At 50.5% G+C, this 18,011-nt stretch overlaps 5 protein-coding genes across 5 annotated transcripts; 3 read left to right on the top strand and 2 right to left on the bottom strand.

The window, feature by feature from the left end:
• Positions 1 to 43: 43 nt before the first annotated feature.
• Positions 44 to 3,665, top strand: KVR01_010558 (uncharacterized protein). The gene is made up of 6 exons (XM_044784699.1): positions 44 to 363; positions 622 to 1,901; positions 2,011 to 2,029; positions 2,100 to 2,368; positions 2,452 to 2,782; positions 2,890 to 3,665. The coding sequence occupies exons 1-6, from the start codon at positions 250 to 252 to the stop codon at positions 3,046 to 3,048; spliced, it is 2,172 nt and encodes a 723-aa protein (XP_044640717.1). The 5' UTR covers positions 44 to 249; the 3' UTR covers positions 3,049 to 3,665.
• Positions 3,666 to 5,864: 2,199 nt separating this feature from the next.
• On the top strand, positions 5,865 to 8,310 carry KVR01_010565 (uncharacterized protein). Its single transcript, XM_044783652.1, has 3 exons — positions 5,865 to 7,034; positions 7,114 to 7,334; positions 7,408 to 8,310. Exons 1-3 carry the CDS (start codon positions 6,882 to 6,884, stop codon positions 7,877 to 7,879), a joined length of 846 nt encoding a protein of 281 aa, XP_044640724.1. The 5' UTR covers positions 5,865 to 6,881; the 3' UTR covers positions 7,880 to 8,310.
• On the bottom strand, positions 8,293 to 9,873 carry KVR01_010470 (uncharacterized protein). The gene is made up of 2 exons (XM_044793144.1): positions 9,694 to 9,873; positions 8,293 to 9,605 (listed from the first exon to the last, which is right to left on the bottom strand). The coding sequence occupies exons 1-2, from the start codon at positions 9,807 to 9,809 to the stop codon at positions 9,047 to 9,049; spliced, it is 675 nt and encodes a 224-aa protein (XP_044640629.1). The 5' UTR covers positions 9,810 to 9,873; the 3' UTR covers positions 8,293 to 9,046.
• A 604-nt stretch (positions 9,874 to 10,477) lies between these two features.
• On the bottom strand, positions 10,478 to 11,866 carry KVR01_010673 (uncharacterized protein). The gene has a single exon (XM_044781369.1). It carries the CDS (start codon positions 11,760 to 11,762, stop codon positions 10,614 to 10,616), a length of 1,149 nt encoding a protein of 382 aa, XP_044640832.1. The 5' UTR covers positions 11,763 to 11,866; the 3' UTR covers positions 10,478 to 10,613.
• A 1,399-nt stretch (positions 11,867 to 13,265) lies between these two features.
• On the top strand, positions 13,266 to 14,819 carry KVR01_010280 (uncharacterized protein; the record flags this gene model as incomplete). The annotated part of the gene is made up of 6 exons (XM_044783270.1): positions 13,266 to 13,396; positions 13,492 to 13,582; positions 13,630 to 13,712; positions 13,972 to 14,071; positions 14,105 to 14,222; positions 14,476 to 14,819. 6 exons carry the CDS (start codon positions 13,266 to 13,268, stop codon positions 14,817 to 14,819), a joined length of 867 nt encoding a protein of 288 aa, XP_044640439.1.
• Positions 14,820 to 18,011: the final 3,192 nt, after the last annotated feature.

The following is an 18,011-nucleotide window of genomic DNA, read 5'->3' as shown; positions in this document are numbered from 1 at the left end:
CCCACCCCCTCCCCAACTCCAGTCCCCGCATAGTGACCCCGGCTTCCGAAATATCTCCTCCCCGCGCTTCTTCCCCGGACCGGAGGACCCCAAAATCAACGTTGCCGATACCGTCCTTTCCTACAGTCCTAGTCGCCTTCGTGCTCGTACTCCTTGCTGCCGTTCAAGCTTCGGCATCACAGCTAGGACAGAGCAACAGACGTTAGACACGCGATCATCCCTGCGGTAGTAGATTAGGACTTGATCAAGATGGAGAGCCAGGTCGCCATACCCCGGAAGTTGTGGGAGCACCCGGACCCGAAGAGCACGTTGATGTACGAATTCATGCAGGACATCAATCGAAAGAGCGGACAAAGATTGGAGGTACGAGATGTGGCTCCTATTCATTGCCCCTGCTCAATGATTTGTCAATATGACCTTTTTGAATGTGGGACAGTCTTTATGGGATGACAATGTTTGAGGTTACAATAGATCTCACCGCCCGGCTCAACGCCAGTGAGCTCGAATGAGCTAGCTGTTCTGCGGTGCCAACATCCTGTCGGCGACGGTGTACCGTCTTCATTTTATAAACAAACGCCTCGGCCAATTTCTGTCACAAAAACTGACCATTTCGCGCACAAGACATTCCGCCAGCTCTACGACTACTCCATCACCCATCGCTCCGACTTCTGGTCGCGCCTCTTCCAGTTCAGCAACTTCATTTACGGCGGCAGCTATAGCCGCGTGGTCGACGAGTCCGCGACGATCGACCAGGTCCCGCGGTGGTTCGAGGGCGTGACCATCAACTTCGCCGAGAACATCCTGTACTCGCGGGCCGCGGCGGGCCCGCCGGGCCACCGCTCCAAGCTGCACAAGGACGATGCCCGGGTCGCCATCACCGAGGTGCGCGAGGGCGGGTCCGAGGTGCGAGAGTGCACATGGGGCGAGCTCAGGAGCCGCGCTGCGGCGCTCGCGGCTGCCATGTATCACTCCAAGGGCGTCAGGAAGGGCGACCGCGTCGTCGCCGTCGCGGCCAACAGCGTGGAGACGTTCGTGGTGTGGCTGGCCACCAACTGGCTCGGGGCCATCTTCTCGAGCAGCTCGACGGACATGGGCACCAAAGGGATACTGCAGCGCAGTGTTCAGGTGAACCCCAAGGTGAGCAACGGCCCTCCGTTGAGTTGCGTTCTCTCGACGCCGGATTACCAAGCTGACCAACTCACTCAGCTTATCTTCGTGGACGATGCAGCCCTATACAACGGCAAGATCGTCGATCTCCGCCAAAAGATGAAGGAGATAGTGGAGGGCATGAAGGACTGCGACGCCCTGACCGGGCTTATCTCAATCCCTCGCTTCAGCGAGCCGCGGGATATCAGCTCCGTGCCCAAGGCGGAAACCCTCGCGGGACTTCTGCGCAGCACCTCCCGGCCGGCGCCCGGCTTTGTCCGCACAGCCTTCCACGAGCCCTCGCTCATCTGCTTCTCCTCAGGCACGACCGGGATGCCCAAAGCCATCACACACTCCCAGGGCGGCCTGCTGCTGTCGTACTTCAAGGAGGGTCGGCTGCACGAGGGCCAGGGCCCAGACACGGTCGGGCTACAGTACACGACGACGGGCTGGATCATGTATGTTGCGAATGCGGCCCTGCTCCTGTGGGGTGCGCGCTCCGTGTTCTACGACGGATCGCCGTTCCAGCCCGACGTGACTGTCCTCATCAAGATCCTGGCCGAGCAGGGCGTTACCAAGTTCGGTACGAGCCCGCGGTGGCTATTCGAGGTTGCCAAGGCTGGGTTGAGCCCACGGGAGATGGCCGACCTGTCGAGGCTGAAAGTGGTGACTTGCACAGGGATGGTCTTGTCTGACCAGCTGTTTGAGTGGTTCTATGACAAGGGGTTCCCCCAGCACGTTCAGTTGGGGAACATGTAAGTGGTACCCATGCCTGTTCCATTCCCACGTCGGTTCGTGACCCAGTGGTTCAACCAACCTCAACTGTAGCTCGTATTGGGAACTTTGCTGACTGCGATTTTACAGCTCGGGCGGCACCGACCTTGTAAGTTCCCATGGCGAGCACCCCTGCCAAGCGTGACTCCCACTTACTAATATCGTTTTTCTTTATTCAGGCCGGCTGTTTCGGTATCTGCAATCCTTTAGAGCCGCTGTACGTCGGAGGGACTCAAGGCCCTTCTCTGGGCACCGACGCGCGCATATTCGACTCGACACTCCCCGATGGTCCGGGCAAGGAAGTGCCACACGGTACACCCGGCGAGCTCGTGGCGACAATCGCCTTCCCCAACGTGCCCTGCCGCTTCTGGAACGACAAGGAGCCCGTGGCGACACCGGGCTCCAAGTTCCACTCTGCATACTTCAATCGCTTCGAGCACGTCTGGGCGTGAGTTGATTAGCCTCAAGTCTCATTGTCCGAAAACGCAGCCTCATGAACAGAAAGCACACTAGCTGACTTCCCCATTACAGACACGGCGACTTCTGCGTGATTCACCCGGTCACAGGTAACATCTCTTTCCTGGGGCGCGCCGATGGCGTATTGAACCCCTCCGGTGTGCGCTTCGGCTCCGCGGAAATCTATTCCGTGATTGAGCGGCGTTTTGCAGATCGAGTGCAAGACTCCCTTTGCGTTGGCCAGCGGCGGCCGACAGACCAGGACGAGACGGTAATATTGTTCCTCCTAATGAAGCCCGGGTATAGGTTCGACACCGCGCTCGTGGGAGAGATCAGAGAGGCCATCAGTAAGGACCTCTCAAAGCGTCACGTGCCCAAGTATATTTTTGAGACGCCTGAAATTCCTGTGAGTTTCCCACCCCTATTGCACTTACCGTGTCCATACATCCATGTAACTGTCGCGGTGGGAGAGGGGTGCGTGGTCTCTAGCTAATCAGTCGTGTTTCTCCCCAGACAACTATCAACATGAAGAAGGTAGAGCTCCCGGTCAAGCAGATCGTGTGTGGACAGACAATCAAGCCGAGCGGCACCCTGGCCAACCCGCAAAGCCTGGACTTTTACTACCAGTTCGCCAAGGTTGAGGATCTGGTCGGGCCGAAGGGCAAGTTGTAAATGTTCGAAAGCTTGTTAGAGTTAGACGGTCAAGAACTACATTTAGAGAATTTTCAGGGTTTCTCATGGGGTTCTACAAGACATGCATCGCAATTAAGGGCCGAAGAGGATAGTAGGGCGGGACTGAAGATGGGTTTTTACTAGAAATCCGAGTGGTCGCGATGGCGTGAAAGTTGTGAGTATGAACTGGAAATTGAATAATTGATGTCAGTGATATGTGTTTGTGCTCAATACCGGCAGAGGCAGCTGTTGAGCCGGCTTTGGTGTGATGATATCGCAATCTCGGAGTTGTGCAATCAGCACACTTGGACCCCTTTGCCCGCTGTCAGTCCAGCATTACTTCGTGGCTGGAAATGTCGAGGAGCAGCATCAAGGAGGTCGTTAGGCTGACAGAAGCCCAATGATGACAAAATGGGGGCGGGCCTCAGACAGGTATTGCACAACTAGGTCGCTTAGGTGAGGCCATGGAAATACAGTTCCAATAGACAGACACGCTGTGAGTAGACTGGTTGGCGGTGGTGGGCCCTGTGTTTGGGGCTTGGGCCTCAGTCTTTGGTCTGCGAGGTAAACCCGAAACAATCGCAAGACCATCATTTAGTCCGGATGCAATCATACCGGCTGGGGCTGCTGGGCCAGGTATGAGCGACGGCGTGAAAGCCGACCAGGCGCTACAGCTGGACCGGCGCCGGGTCGGGCGGAAGACGGCCGGGGGCGGGAGAAGTCTAGTGAGGCACTACACTACTGGTTGTGCTATTTTTGGAAGCCGCCACCGAGGAGGGAGTGCTGCTAGCGAGAAGCCGAGAGGGTAGAGCCGCAGAACGGTTCCCTGTCCGCATTGCGCGTCAAAGTGCCTCGCTCAGGGACGCACGGGTGGCTGAGCAGCGACCACGGGGAGCTCGTCACGCGCCAGCCGAATTGAGTTTGTTAATATGGCAATGGCAGCTGTATGGCTGTATGGGAGGCAAACACCTCCATGGTCGGCCGTGCGGCTTGGGAACGCAGGAACGGTGGATCCGGATCATGGGTGGCTGGCATGGGCGAGCCGCGGAGAGGCCAACCGACCTGAAATGCCAGCACTTGAGGTGCAATGACGACAGTTGAGATGACGGCCGAGGAGGAAAATCAGGGTCTCCGATAAGTTGCTGGGGTGTGGGGAACCCTCGGTCTGCCGCGTCAGGATACGAGTGCTTGGGCTTCCGGCAGATGCAATTCATTGCTACCTGTCTGCTGTCTGATACGAAAGTTGCAGCCAAGATGTGTCAAGAGTAAGGGCAGCCTGGAGTCAGCAAGTCGATGGCTGAGGCCGGGATACATTAGCGTCCAGGGGTTCTAGAGGGGGTTTTCTAAATCCTAAATATATATTTTTAAATATATACTACTTTATATTTAAACTTTAAGTAACTATATTATTTAAATCTAATATAAAATATATTTAATAAATAAAAAAGTTAAAATATTTTTTTATTTATTTTTTTTAAAGTTATTATTAATTTTAAAGTTTTTTTATTTTTTTAAATAATTTTTTAAAATATAATTTATTTATTAATTAACTTTAATATATTTAAAAAAAAAATCTTTATTATTATTAAAAAATTAATTAAAAACTTTATATAATAAATAAAATAAAAGTTTTAAAATTATTTTTAATTTTAACTTTCTTTTTTATTTCTTTTATTAAAAATATTAAAAACTATTATTTCTTTTTTTCTTTTTCTTTCTTTAAAAATATTAATTATAAAATAAATAATTTTAATAAAATTATATAATTATTAATAATTAATTTTTTAAATAAAGTTTTAATTTTTAATTAAAAATTATTATTTTAAAATTAAAATTAAATTTAAAATTTATAATAATAATTATTTTAAAGTAATATATTAAATATTTTTAAATAAAAATATTTTATTTTTTATTTATTATATTATATTTTTATATTTATATATAAATAAAAATTTATTAAAAATATAAAGAAAATTATTTTAAAATTATATATATTTATATTTTATTTATAAATAATATTTATTTATTATTACTAGTTATTATAAAACTAAAAACTTATAATATATTTTATACTTAAATAAAAGAGTATATTAACTATAAGAAATACTAGAACTTAAATATATATATACTATATATAGTTATTTTACTTTAATTATTATAATATATTAATTATATTTATTTAAATTTTTTATATTTTTAATAAATTTTTATTTATATATAAATATAAAAATATAATATAATAAATAAAATAAAATATTTTTATTTAAAAGTATTTAATATATTATTTTAAAATAATTATTATTATAAATTTTAAATTTAATTTTAATTTTAAAATAATAATTTTAATTAAAAATTAAAAGTTTTATTTAAAAGTTAATTATTAATAATTATATAACTTTTATTAAAGTTATTTATTTTATAATTAATATTTTTAAAAAAGAAGAAAAAAATAATAGTTTTTAATATTTTTAATAAAATAAAAATAAAAAAAAATTAAAATTAAAAATAATTTTAAAAGTTTTTATTTTATTTATTATATAAAATTTTTAATTAATCTTTTAATAATAATAAAGATTTTTTTTTAAATATATTAAAGTTAATTAATAAATAAACTATATTTAAAAGAATTATTTAAAGGAATAAAAAAACCTTAAAGTTAATAATAACTTTAAAAAAAATAAATAAAAAAATATTTTAATCTTTTTATTTATTAAATATATTTTATATTAAATTTAAATAATATAATTACTTAAAGTTTAAATATAAAGTAGTATATACTTAAAAATATATATTTAGGATTTAAAAAACCCTATCCACTTAATATGAGCTATAGTGCGACCTGGCGAATGATGATGCGCCCTGCAGGTAATGGTCATTGCCGCAGACTGGTGTCAAGTTGATTGGGTCATTTGAGTCTGGGTCGGGCGTGGCCCGCTTAATTCCCTGCAGGGCGGTCCAGTCAGCACGGCCTCGTGTGCCGGGAACCTTGGAATAATGGGTCCCATTGTGGCTGCGTGGTTTTTCCTGCGGTCTCGCTCGCTCCAGTGTGGCTTGGCTGGTCGAGAGGCTGGGTCGATAGGAGGAGGAGCAGCAAGGTGGAGGAGGAGGAGGAGGCCCGAGTCTCGTTGCGTTGCTTTGCGTTGCTTTGCGTTGCTCTGCGTTGCTCTGCTGCGTGCTGTCCAGTCAAGCCAGTGTACTCCCTGACTCTGTAGTACTCCGTAGCTGGCAGTGCCGTGCCACGAGGACGGAGCAGGTAGCAGCCAAAGTACAAGGCAGGTCGAAGGGTCGAGGGGACAGACGGTCGAGGCTTGGCCTCAGCTGGCCTCTTTTGCCATGCCTTCCCTGCTCTTCCCTGCCCCTTCCTTTTCTGCCTCTTTGACCTTGCGTGCCCCCTTCCCGTACTTTGACCCCCATCCCACCCACCGTTTTCCTTCCTCAACGTCAGCTTTGGAACGAAACTGCCCGACTCGACAGACGTCGACGCTCGTTGACAACTGCATCCCCTTTTGCATATCGTGACGCCTTCTCGCCACTCTTTGCGTCTACTTCATCACCACCGCTGCGCTTTTTGGCCCCTGCCAAGCCGAGAGTCTTTGCGAGCCACCTGCCGCTGCATTTTTCAACTTGTCGGCACCCCCTGGGTTCGTGACTTGCGCTAGGCTCGTCTAGACCGCTTGCAGTGGTTCTGGTTCCCCTGCCGACCAGACACCAACCACCAGGTCACCCACCGTACAGAGACAGCTACGCTTTTGCAGCTGCCCCCTTCACCATACAATATCGAATACTTTCTTTGATACGCCCGACTGAGCTCGCTGCCGACGACCACAGTGAAGATGGGCCTCGAATTCGACCACGAGAAGATACCCCTCTACAAGCTGATCGTCCACATCATCCAGATTGTCCTATCTGTCACCATCTGGGTTCTCGAGATCATCGTCTTCAAAGGCGGTGATATCAACGGCAACAATGGATGGACCTTTGGAGTCGTGAGTCTGCCCTGTTCTCGGCCCTGTACCCTCGGCCTCGTTACAACCAGCGGATGCTAATATCCCGCTCCTTATCTAGTGCTTCTTGAGCGTCCCAGTATGGATATACCTGATTATGGCCCCGCGTTATCCTCGCGCAAGGAGAATAGCCGACCCCAAGGCAATGCTTGTTTTTGATTTCATCTATACCGTCCTCTGGCTGTCTGCGTTTGCTACGCAAGCTGCCTACAACACAGCCAACGACTGTGGTACCGCCTGCGGGCCCAGCAAGGCAATCGTTGGTCTGGGTGTCTTCAACACGTAAGTCAAACTCGGCCCAGTGTTCCACCGATTTTGGAAGACCGCCAAAACTAACCAGACTTTTGCATATCAGTCTCTTCTGGGCCCTCTCCACCCTGCTCTCGGTGGCCACGCACCGATACTACAACTTCAACGGCGTCCTGCCAGGTTACGAGACCTCCCGCGGCCCCCGCACAAACAGCATTGACCCAGATAAGGCTGCTTTCTCCACCGCCCCCGTCGACGAGGAGGCATATGCCCCCGTGGGCATGAACGACCAGGATGACGAGCCAGAGTTCAACGCCTCCCCCTATGGTGGCGGCATGGGCACGAGCTCCACCCGCCACGATGCCCATGACATCAACCCTTACACCGCCGACACCTCGTACGGCGGTGCAGCTGCCGTCCACAACCCGCCCTTTGACCACCACGGCGAGTACAACACCCACACCTCTCCCGCACCCCCTGCTGGCCACATGTACGCGCCGCCCCCTGCCGGGCCTGCCGACTACGACGACGACAGGCCCGTTGCCTTCCCTTCGGCAGACTACAGCAGAGTGCAGTAAATCATCCTGCCAGCCCGGCCGAATGTGGCCTGTCTCGATGGATCAGCGAGATGGCGTGCTGGCACTCAGGGGCTGTTTCAACGTTTGCCCACAAGGCGGACATGTAATGAAAAGTCATTTAGTTCGGGAATGAGGAATGAGCACAGTTGGATTTTTTTTGGTCTGCCGGTCCGCCCGCCCAATGACTTGAATTGAAGGATAGACGATCATGGAATTGTCATGACTGGCGCAGGGAAAAAGCTGTCTATTGCTTGTACAACTGACAGGGAACCAGACACCCTGGAACAACACATTGTGATGGTGTTGGAGGCGTTCTTGACTTTACTGTTTGATGTAACTAATGCTGGTTATATCATGTCGATACACATTAAGGCATTGTAGGAGCCGAGGCGGGGTCTCGTGCCGATGGCACGGGCAAATTGCAGAACGTCAACAAATCTGCCTACATCAAAACGACTGTGTGTGTGTGTGTGTGTGTGTGTGTGTGTGCAGCTGAGATTGTTGACCAATGTTATGTCTGGCATCATAGAGCTTGGTCTCGAGCACCCTCGCCCTCCACGTTGCTGCGGCCCGACCGAAACAGAAATGGTGACGGATAATACTCAAGCTCACATCTCCACTACTTCGATACTTAGACAGCGTTCACAGATACCGGTGGCTTTCTGACTGCAAATAGACCGATATTTATTTATGCTCCAATCTCAATGCATAATTTCCAAAGCTCGCACCTTTGTTGCATACGCCAAACGCCAGGACTGATTTTGTGATACACGATTCGCTCCGTTGACTGGGCCATACATGGCGTAGCATACGCCAGCTCACCCTCGCGAGGCGATGTGTCTATCTCAGCCGGCTGCCGGGCCGCGTGACAAATTCCTCTGAAAAACAGCCTCGTTCGATTCTGTTCCCGAACGAGCAGCTTTTGAGTTCTCCTTCAGCACATAGCAGGTGGTGGAGCCCAACTTGATAACCCAGGATTCTCGGCCCACAAGGTTCATGATCTCTCAGCTACCACACCGGCTTGAGACATGGTGCGGATTGTAGCGGACGTAGCGTCCGAATCTTTCAGTCCCCTGTCGATCCGCTCACGGGCTGACGTTCCAGAGGCGAAGCAAGAATTACCCTTACTCCCTATAACAGAGAGAAACGCCCGGGATGTCCATCCTCTCAATTCTGCTGATTGGCCTTGTAGATCTTCAGCCTCTTGTTGATGTTGGCCGCGGTCTGCTGCATGGGATTCAGCCTGAGGTCCCTCGCCATGGCCGCCGTGTCGTCCCCGTGCCGCGCAACCAGCCTGGCGAGCCACTCCCGCTCCTGCTGCGACTGGTGCCGCTTGTGCGCCTCAGTGGGCCGGCTCGCCTCGGCCTCGAGCAGGTCCACCACCTTTGTCTCGCCGTCCACAGATTTCTTCTCGGTCCCTGCGCTCTCTTCCTCCTCGTTGGTGTTTCCCTCGTCGTCGCCGTCGGACTCGATCTCGTTCAGGGGGTCGTTGAGCGGGTTGTCCTTGCGCAGGACCCGCACGATCTTGCCGTCTGCGTCGCGCTCGACCTTGACGCTCCGGAACGCAGCCCCCGTGCCGCTGTTCGGCGTCACGGCGAGGGGGTCCTGGGCGCCGCCGTTGGGCGCTGATACTTTTGTCGCGGGGTCAACGCCACCGGTGGCCTTGCCGAGTTTTGCTGTGAGACCGAGGCGGCGGTAATTTTGCGAGAGGGTTTCTTTCTTGTTCCTGTGCGTCCTCTGGGTTAGGTGTGGTCCTGGGGGCCTGTCTGGAGGGTGGCTCCTCCAGCACTGGCGCAGTGTTTTCGGGTGCTTACCAGTTTTTTGCGATCAGGCTGTTGCCCAGGGGGTTGAGAGACTTCTTGAGCTTGTTTGGCTGTCTAATTGTCGGTCTCGATGACCTGTTCTTGCGTTTCTGAAGATCTCGACCCATTTTGGCGGTTTTTAAAATCTGTAAAAAGATAGAGACTTTTGTCGTTGAACCTGGATTGAATGGCTAAATTACAGTCGAAGTTGCTGCTACTGGTTGGGTTTCGCTCCGGAATTTTTGAGGGCGATAGGCCTTCTTATCTTATCTTATCTTAGCTGCGTACTTCAATGTGAACCCGCAGCCAAGGGTCCCAGCAATACCTGGCTGGGAGACCCACTTGTAAGTAGAGAAGCTGCAGCGGACTTACACGGCAGCAAGTACTGAACATTTCACATCAGATTTGTGCCTAGATAATTAAACATCGTCCCTTTCTTAGAGCCATGTCAAGAACTGTTGAGACCGGAACTTGAGCCCTTTTTTTACCTTCGCCAATGACAAGCACTCGTCTCATAGGCAACATTGAACGGCATCTTGCTACCTAGGTATCCTAGTGGAGCCTAGGACCCTGGGCTGTGGATTGTTGTTTCCTAGCTAGCTGTTATCTCACAAAGGCCTATATCTCTATTTTCACTGTCTGTTTCTCAAGGGCTTGCAATCTCCCTTCGAAAACATCAGTGCAGAACAACACTCCTCTCACAACAAGGGTAAATGTACAAGCTGTGATATTAACCACATGAATTGAATGGAAGTGGGGCTGCATCCTACAGCAAAAGGTCCATGGTGGTATAGAGCTCGATTCCATGTAGCCTGACAGACATCCAACAATTAGAGGAGTAGTTGCATATCACACAGCTCGTAGCAGCCAGTATTGAGATCATTACAATATACAGAAAGAGGGGAGACGTTTCTTCATCTCACTGCCCCAGTCTAGGACTCCATAGCTCTCAGCAGATCTTTCAAGACCTCTCTTCGGTATTTTACCTGCGTACTTCCATGCGTCTCACCTGCCATCATGTGCAGCTCCGCCTTCGAGTTACCACCAGCCCTAAGCCTCTGGACAATCTCCTCGCCGACCTTGGGCGACACGTTGGTGTCATCTGTCCCGCACCAAATCTGCACCGGCAAGTCTGCACGCGTGTCCTCCACGCGGAACCCAGGCTCTTTGGATAAAACCTGCGTCTCGTCCAGGAAGCCGTCCCAGCCTTGAGCCACAGCCTCACGCGCGGAGCAGAGAAACAGCCGCACCATGTCCGGGTAGTCCTCTCGTCTGGCTGTCCCGGCGTCCGCCGGATGGGCTTTCTTGAGGTCAAAACTCTGTCGCAAGGCTTCCATTTTCTCCTCATCCGAAAGATGCGGCTGCCATGCGGGGGAACGGGCGAAAATCCACCTCATGGCCCAGCGGAGATCCAAGTGCTTGTTCAGGAATACCACGGGCGCCGGCCACGCCTGGCTCATATCCGGAAGGCCCTGACCCGTCACTATTGCAACGGCACGAAGGCTCGGCTTGGAGGCAGACGACGGCAGGGAGTGGGCACAGGCCAGGGCGTAGGGGCCCCCTCCGGAGGTTCCGAGCACAGCGTAATCGTCCAGCTGGAGATATTCTGCGAGAGCTTCGACGTCATGGGCGTGATCAAGCACTCTCCTCTCCTTGAGTGGCCTCGGGTCTGGCGAGCTCAAGCCGATGCCCGGCCGCTCGATGGCGATGATCCTTGCTCCGAGAGCTTTAGCGTCCGCATCGAGGAGGGCGCTCTCAAGCCTTGAGCCGAGGATTCCGTGTAGAGATATGATCGGCTTCCCATTGGGATTCCCGTATTGTGCGTACCCAATCTTCCTGTCATCAGGGAGCGTGAAGGAGGCGGATCCCTCTTGGGCTATGGTGTGCAGTCGATATTGGTAGTCTTTTGGGGTCCGAGGGGGCAACTCTGGTTTGTATGTAAGCTTTCTCCAGGCGAACGGCGTGATTATCACAAGGGCCGCGCAAGACGTGAGGATGGCTGGCGTTCGGTAGGATGGCGGTAGGTGGTGCCAAGGATCGCCTAGCACTCGGATTGCACGCTCTGGTAGAGTACCAGCCATGTTGAATACTCTGCAGTGAATGATGTCGAGTTGGTGATGGACTTGATGGGGTTTCGAACTGGTTGGGACCACGAACAGGAATACTATTAAATACAAGATTGGTAAGATTGAGGCTGAGGTTTTCTTTACTTAGGCTTACCTCCAGTGTCTTGGTGGCCATGATACTGTACCCAAGGGTAAGCTGACGGGATTCCTAATACGGGGTAATTCCTTCCGACTGATTTAGTGCCATCCTAACCACTTAGTGGCAACTCTGTATCCTTCGGACTCGGATGGCCAGTAATTGTCTTCCTCGTGGGTGCACATCAAGCCAATCCTTTATCCATAAACACCTGGATACTTGCCTAGGTAGCTTGTCTCGTGGTTGATTCATTTTCAAGTAGAACAGGGCTACTTGCTGTATCTGATATGGTAGACTGGTTATGAACATGGACGGAATATGATTCAATTCCCAACAAATTCCTTTCAAAAGATGTTTTCTCATAGTCTTGCAACTTAATAAGTCCAATTGTGAACAGATCGCTGATGATATGGGTCCAAAGTTTCCAGCACTTTCCGACTGTAAGTTACTTGTCATCTTCCTGGAACAATTATTCTCTCAACTCGATCCTATCTTCAAAATATCCAGAGTCCAAAATTCAATCTTACCTCGTCTTTCTATCACCTCTTCAACCCAGCCAGAGTATCAGGAACCAAAAGTCAAGAAACAGTCACCATGAGCTGCCTGGCAACCTTCATTAATTCTGTCGAAGAATATATGAAGTAAGCTCGCTCTAAAATCCCTGCTTGGACTGGTGGATTGTGTAAATGAGGGCTGACATTTGTGACAAAGCGTTACGGCTTCCAAGGGGTTGACCTAGACTGGGAGTACCTTGGAGACCCAACAAGAGATGGGAAAAAGCTTTCTGACACAGGAAACTTCGCTCAGCTGCTTTGTGAAATGCGTGCGTCCTACGGTAATCGCGACGGTATCAGCTTGACTCTGGCTCCTGACTGTTGGTACTTACGCTGGTTCGACGCGAAGGCTATGGAGCCGTATGTTGACTTCTTCGGATTCATGGTTTACGGTGAGTGCTGAATATCCGTGCGATACCATGCTCCCTTCCAGTCCTTAGGGAGTAATCGAGGAGAATGATCCCTGCTGTCATTCCAAATTTTGCTGACCACCCAAGGCTTTATTCAGACCTGTATGGCTCATGGAATTCTGACGTGAAAAGTCTCGGAAAGATAGTTCGAGGCCAGGCGGACATCCGGGTGATTCACAACAACACTATCCCATGGTGGTTCGACAGTCTGGACCTTAAAAAGATAAATTTTGGCTTGGCCATGTACGGACGAGGCTACACTCTCGATGACCCTAGCTGCAACTCGCTCGGATGTCACTTCCTCGGTGCAAGCAAGCCAGCGGAGTGCACCAACTCACCCGGTGTAATGTCACTCGCTTAGATCAAGAGGCGGGCCAAGGAACTCAACATTCAGCCTGAATACCTAGCCGACTCAATGATGAAGCAACTCACGCGGGACGACCAATGGATAGGCTATGATGATGAAAAGACGTTTGCAAAGAAGAAGGAATTTGCTGATAGTATGTGCTTTGGAGACACCATGGTTTGGTCCATCGACTTCCAGGAACAGTATGTCTTTCGTCTCCCTCATTCCCTAATGGCCCGTACCTTGCCCAGATCTGGAGACAAGTGATCCACCACAGATATTGATAAGCTATTCTCAGACCTGATGATATAGGGGCGGGTGACACAGAGATTGATCTCCCCAACAGAGGCCAGACCGGCAGCAGCAGCGGAGGCAGCCAAGGGGGAACAGTCACGATATCCGACCCAAATGGCACTCCTTTCCCCTCAGCCAAAAGAATCATCTTATCAGGGCATGGTGGGACGGTATAGAACTGTTTCGGGTGCCGTCATCACAGGTATTCAACCCGGCTGGCGAACTGTAGCAAAGAATATGGGGGGAAGATGCTGCGCAGTGAGAGGATGGTATTGACTCGATACACAGTACTAAACCGTCACTCCCCACACCCCCCCCCCTTTTCGATTTGTTTTCTCTGTTACCTTTCTACCCTATTCGTTTTATCAAATTTCAATGCTGATGAGCATCAATCAGCGGTCTTCGGCGACATCATGGATCTGTACATATCGAAAACAACAGGCAAGATTCGCATATCCTGCCAGGATCTATCCCAACCGCACAGGACAGAGAAGGAGCAGGTATACTGCAAAAATGACACGATCACATCGAACAAGCCTATCGGTGGCTATGCCTTTTCAACTGGACCGAGTTATGGCACAATCGTAATGTGGCCGCCATTCTTTGCCCCTGGGTAGGAGCATCTTCTCGCGATCGAAACTCATCTCAACGACCACCCGCTTGGCATGACTGGCAAAGCCCATATGCTTCTTCATGCACTGACACATCTTTCCTCGATAGAAGGGCAAAATGAGGGTAAGCGATCTGGCTTGAATATCATCGCTCATGAGATCTACTGATCCAGACTATAGTCACAATTAAAGATCAGATTTTCAACGAAGAGGCGATTCGGAAGGACGAAGTCTACGGCATTTATTGGGTGCAGCGGATGGGAGAGAGTTTCAGGCAGCACCCGGGAGTGCTCGTACGCACTTGAATGGTGAGCAGCCCCCTAAAGAGTATCAATCCTTTCCAAGACGTCTTGCTGAGACCCGGAATCTCTTTCCAGCCGACACATACGCATGGTACGCAAGCCTGAAATTCTTTGAGGCTCTCTATGGCATCCCGGACGCCTACGTCGCACCAAGGGGGGACGAGCCCGGCGAGGACGAGGGCGACGGCGAGGAGGAGTCGGGCCCTGCCAAAGCCCTCAACATCGTCCTCGAGAACAGCCGACACGGGATACCGAACGATGCCGACTTCTACGACAGGACGAAATGGCTCTTCTTCTCGGTCCCCTACGGAACAGCCTCGCAGTGCCAGGTCGACCCGATCCCGGTCGCTGAGGCCCCCGCCGACAAGTCCGTGGGGCTGAGAATGCCGCAGTTCCCACACGGCACGTTCCAATGTTGAGGTCAAGACGCAGGATGGTGTGTGTGAGTACAAGAATGACGGCAAAGGAAATGCTGGTGCGCTGTGGTGTGGTGAGACGGCACATAGCTGTAGCACCCGCGCGGATATGACCAGTGATAACCAAGTTATTAAGTCTTGCTTTGAACTCAGTAAGAAGATTGTAGGGTGGGTGGAACAACGGGCTATTATCGTTTGCGAGCGGTAGTAGGCGCCAGAGTGTTGTACTCATCAATTTGATCGTTATGGATATTTCTTGTACACATAATCTCTAGAAAGCTTAGAAGAAAGTCTCACCTATCGTATTTTAACCACTGTTATAGACATCATGTGGGTTTTAAACGCCAAGTCTGGAGCGTTTACCATTGTATGAAGGTGCCGCATACATTTTATATGCATGGGGATTACAAACAAAACCACTTAGGGGAGTCTGTACCTAGGTACTGAGCCGAGTCCTAGCATGAGGCTGAGGCTACATGCCTACTAAGTATTTCCTCTTATACTGTTATTGGTATTTTCTTTTCTTTTCTTTTTCTTTTAAGAAAAACAAGGAAAAAGGGAAAACCTAGGTTTTCAAGAATAGTTTACCACTGCAAAAAGGGACCGTGTATAGCTCTATGATTACACGGATAGAGAACACAAACCTCTATGAGGCTGCTGGTGTGGTGTCACGGTTGACATAGGAGGAGTACATTTCTTTTTCCAACATATCATTGATGTTTCGCAGACCGTTACTAGAAACGTTTTAATTAACAGACTAGTTTTAATGGTCTCCATTTTCTGTATAATCGCATGTAACAACAGCTTTGCAGTCAGAAAAGACTTGACTGACTGAGAAGTTTGCCAATCACAATCATCACCTCATCGTGATACCCGCAGCACTTTAAGTTGCATGTGATATCAGATCTCAGCAACTTACTTAGTCACACAGGAATTTAATTCAGCCTCTAAGATACAGTAGAGCAGCTATTCTAATATCATTCAAAGTCTCTTGAAAAAGACAAAGGTGTATGTGAGTGAGGAAAATCCGCACTTCTTCCACCAGAATATTTCGCAGAGGTAGCAATGACGCCATCTCTGATCTAAAGCTCCACGACCAACGGAACTGTATTTTACACTTTAGGCCCCAGCGCGGGACCGACTCGCGGCCGGACTGTCAGTTCGGCCCTGGCAGATATCCACACCTGCCTGTGGAGCCTGTTGGACTTTTGGCAGCGATGCATGTGCGCGGAGGCTTAGTTGGAGGCAAGGTCCTCGGCCGGCACACTCCGTAGGATCCATGCGTAATTTTGAGTTTCGGCCTGGAAAAAGCGTAAATTTGCGGGCCCGGAGACCGCCGGTGTCCGCAACGGAGTGCGGCTGTTGTACCGCCGGCATTCTTACACGCCTCGGTATTTTTGACGACAGCGTACTTTACTCTCTGACATGCTACCCTCTAGAGGTCCCGGGCCATATAATCGGCTCTGTCGACTGCGCTGCGCACCACAGGAGCCCACTTTACAATTGTCTCCGGAGAGCTGCTCGAGGGAGAGCGAAACACGTTTACACAGCACGCGTGTAGTCGTGAAAGCCTTCCTCCCCTCCCCCCCCACCACCGATGCAAGTTCTCGCCCGAAGGGGTTCGGACGGGATGCGAGCAAGGAGGGACCCTCACCGAGCAAGGTAAAAAGCCGACGGGGCCAGCACGGCGAACTAGCGTGCTGCTCCTGGGTAGCTGCCGGCGCTGGTGAGGCACAGGCACTCGGTATGCCACAGTTGTAGTGTAGTAGGGGGACGCGGAGGTGAAAGGACCCCGCGGGTCACCATTTCATGCCTTGGCGGGCCCCGGAGGTGATGTCCAAATCCGCGTTAGGGCGGCGGCACAAACCCCTCCAGCCAGCCAGCCCCCTGGTATGGCAGCCCGGCTGTCGAGGAGTGCGTGCGGCGCTTGCAGGGCATGTCGAGCAGCGAGCGGGTCGAGCAGTAGGCGAAAGCGACCGAAAACTAGCAGCAACGAACGGTCTTGTCGTTCTTTTCCCAACTCTGTTGCTTGCAGCAGAGGTGCTGGGCCTGACCCATGGTTCTCGTGCCTTGTTCCCTACCACCTCCACCCTCGCCGGGGTGTTTTTGTGAAGGGGCCTGGCAGGCTGGCAGGCTGGGTACCTGCGAGTACATGGCAAGCATCGTCCCTGGGTGGCCTTGTGGTTCCTGATCTCTCCCCTCCATCCATGTTCCATGCCCCCGTCCGTCATGAAGCGTCTGCTGGGCGTTTAGACTTAGGCCTCGGTCGGTTAGGACCGCCAGCAATCGGGGATCCATCTTGCCATGCCTGTCATTGCGGACTGGGACCATGACAAGATCCGATCTGTTGACACCTGCCAGCCACCATGATCCTGACCTAATGGAAACAGCCTAAAGAAGTTGTTGTCATTAGCCTGGCTGGGGTTATGAGAAGCTTCCTGCCTCCTGCAGGATGCGGTCAGCTCGCGTCTCTGGCGGCTTGTGATATTGTTGGTGGTGTCGGTTGGCGTGGCCCCCCAACCTCGCGGGGGTCTCTGCAGTGACGCCTCTCGTTCCTCAGGTCCCGTTCTACGAGGCGTATAAAGACATGACACACCAGAACCACAATGCTGGAGAAGAGGCAGCAAACAGCGAGGTCCTGAGATGGCCGCCGAGTCTGGGCCATGGGGGGAAAAGTGTGGGAAGCCATTGTCACATGTGCTCGTGAGAGGTCGTGGGCGGGCCTGGGCCCCTGCGCCAGGCACTGTGAGGCTTGAGGTGCTGGGGCTCACGAGATCATCAGGAACCGAAGCCTAGCGGAGTGTTGGCTGGGCTGTTGCGACCCTGTTTGTCATCGACCTCGGGATGGTGAGCCCCTGTTTCCCTTTGATCCCCTTGTCCATAGCCTACTTCCCCTCAGTTGTATTATAGGGTGTGCCTGTGCGTGTTGTAAGTGCAAGTGCATAGGTATATACGCGTGTGTGTGTACGCGTGTGTGTACGTGTGTACAGTACGTGTGTGTGTGTGTGGAGTCTGGTGTGTGTGGTCCGTGAGAGAAAGATGATGTAGTGGGCATTCAGTGCAAGTCTCTCTGCCTCCTGGTCTGGCTTGAAGCCATCATGACCAGGCAGCCAGGCATGACCCCCTTCCCCCCCCCCCCCGCCTTGCAGGTCGCGCTTGTCTCCCTGGGCCACCCTGAATTGGGTGTGCAGCTGT

This window comes from Diaporthe batatas (genome assembly GCF_019321695.1).
Source record: "Diaporthe batatas strain CRI 302-4 chromosome Unknown Contig00013, whole genome shotgun sequence".
NCBI classification, from domain to species: domain Eukaryota; kingdom Fungi; phylum Ascomycota; class Sordariomycetes; order Diaporthales; family Diaporthaceae; genus Diaporthe; species Diaporthe batatas.
This window is presented reverse-complemented; position numbering and strand designations above follow the sequence as displayed.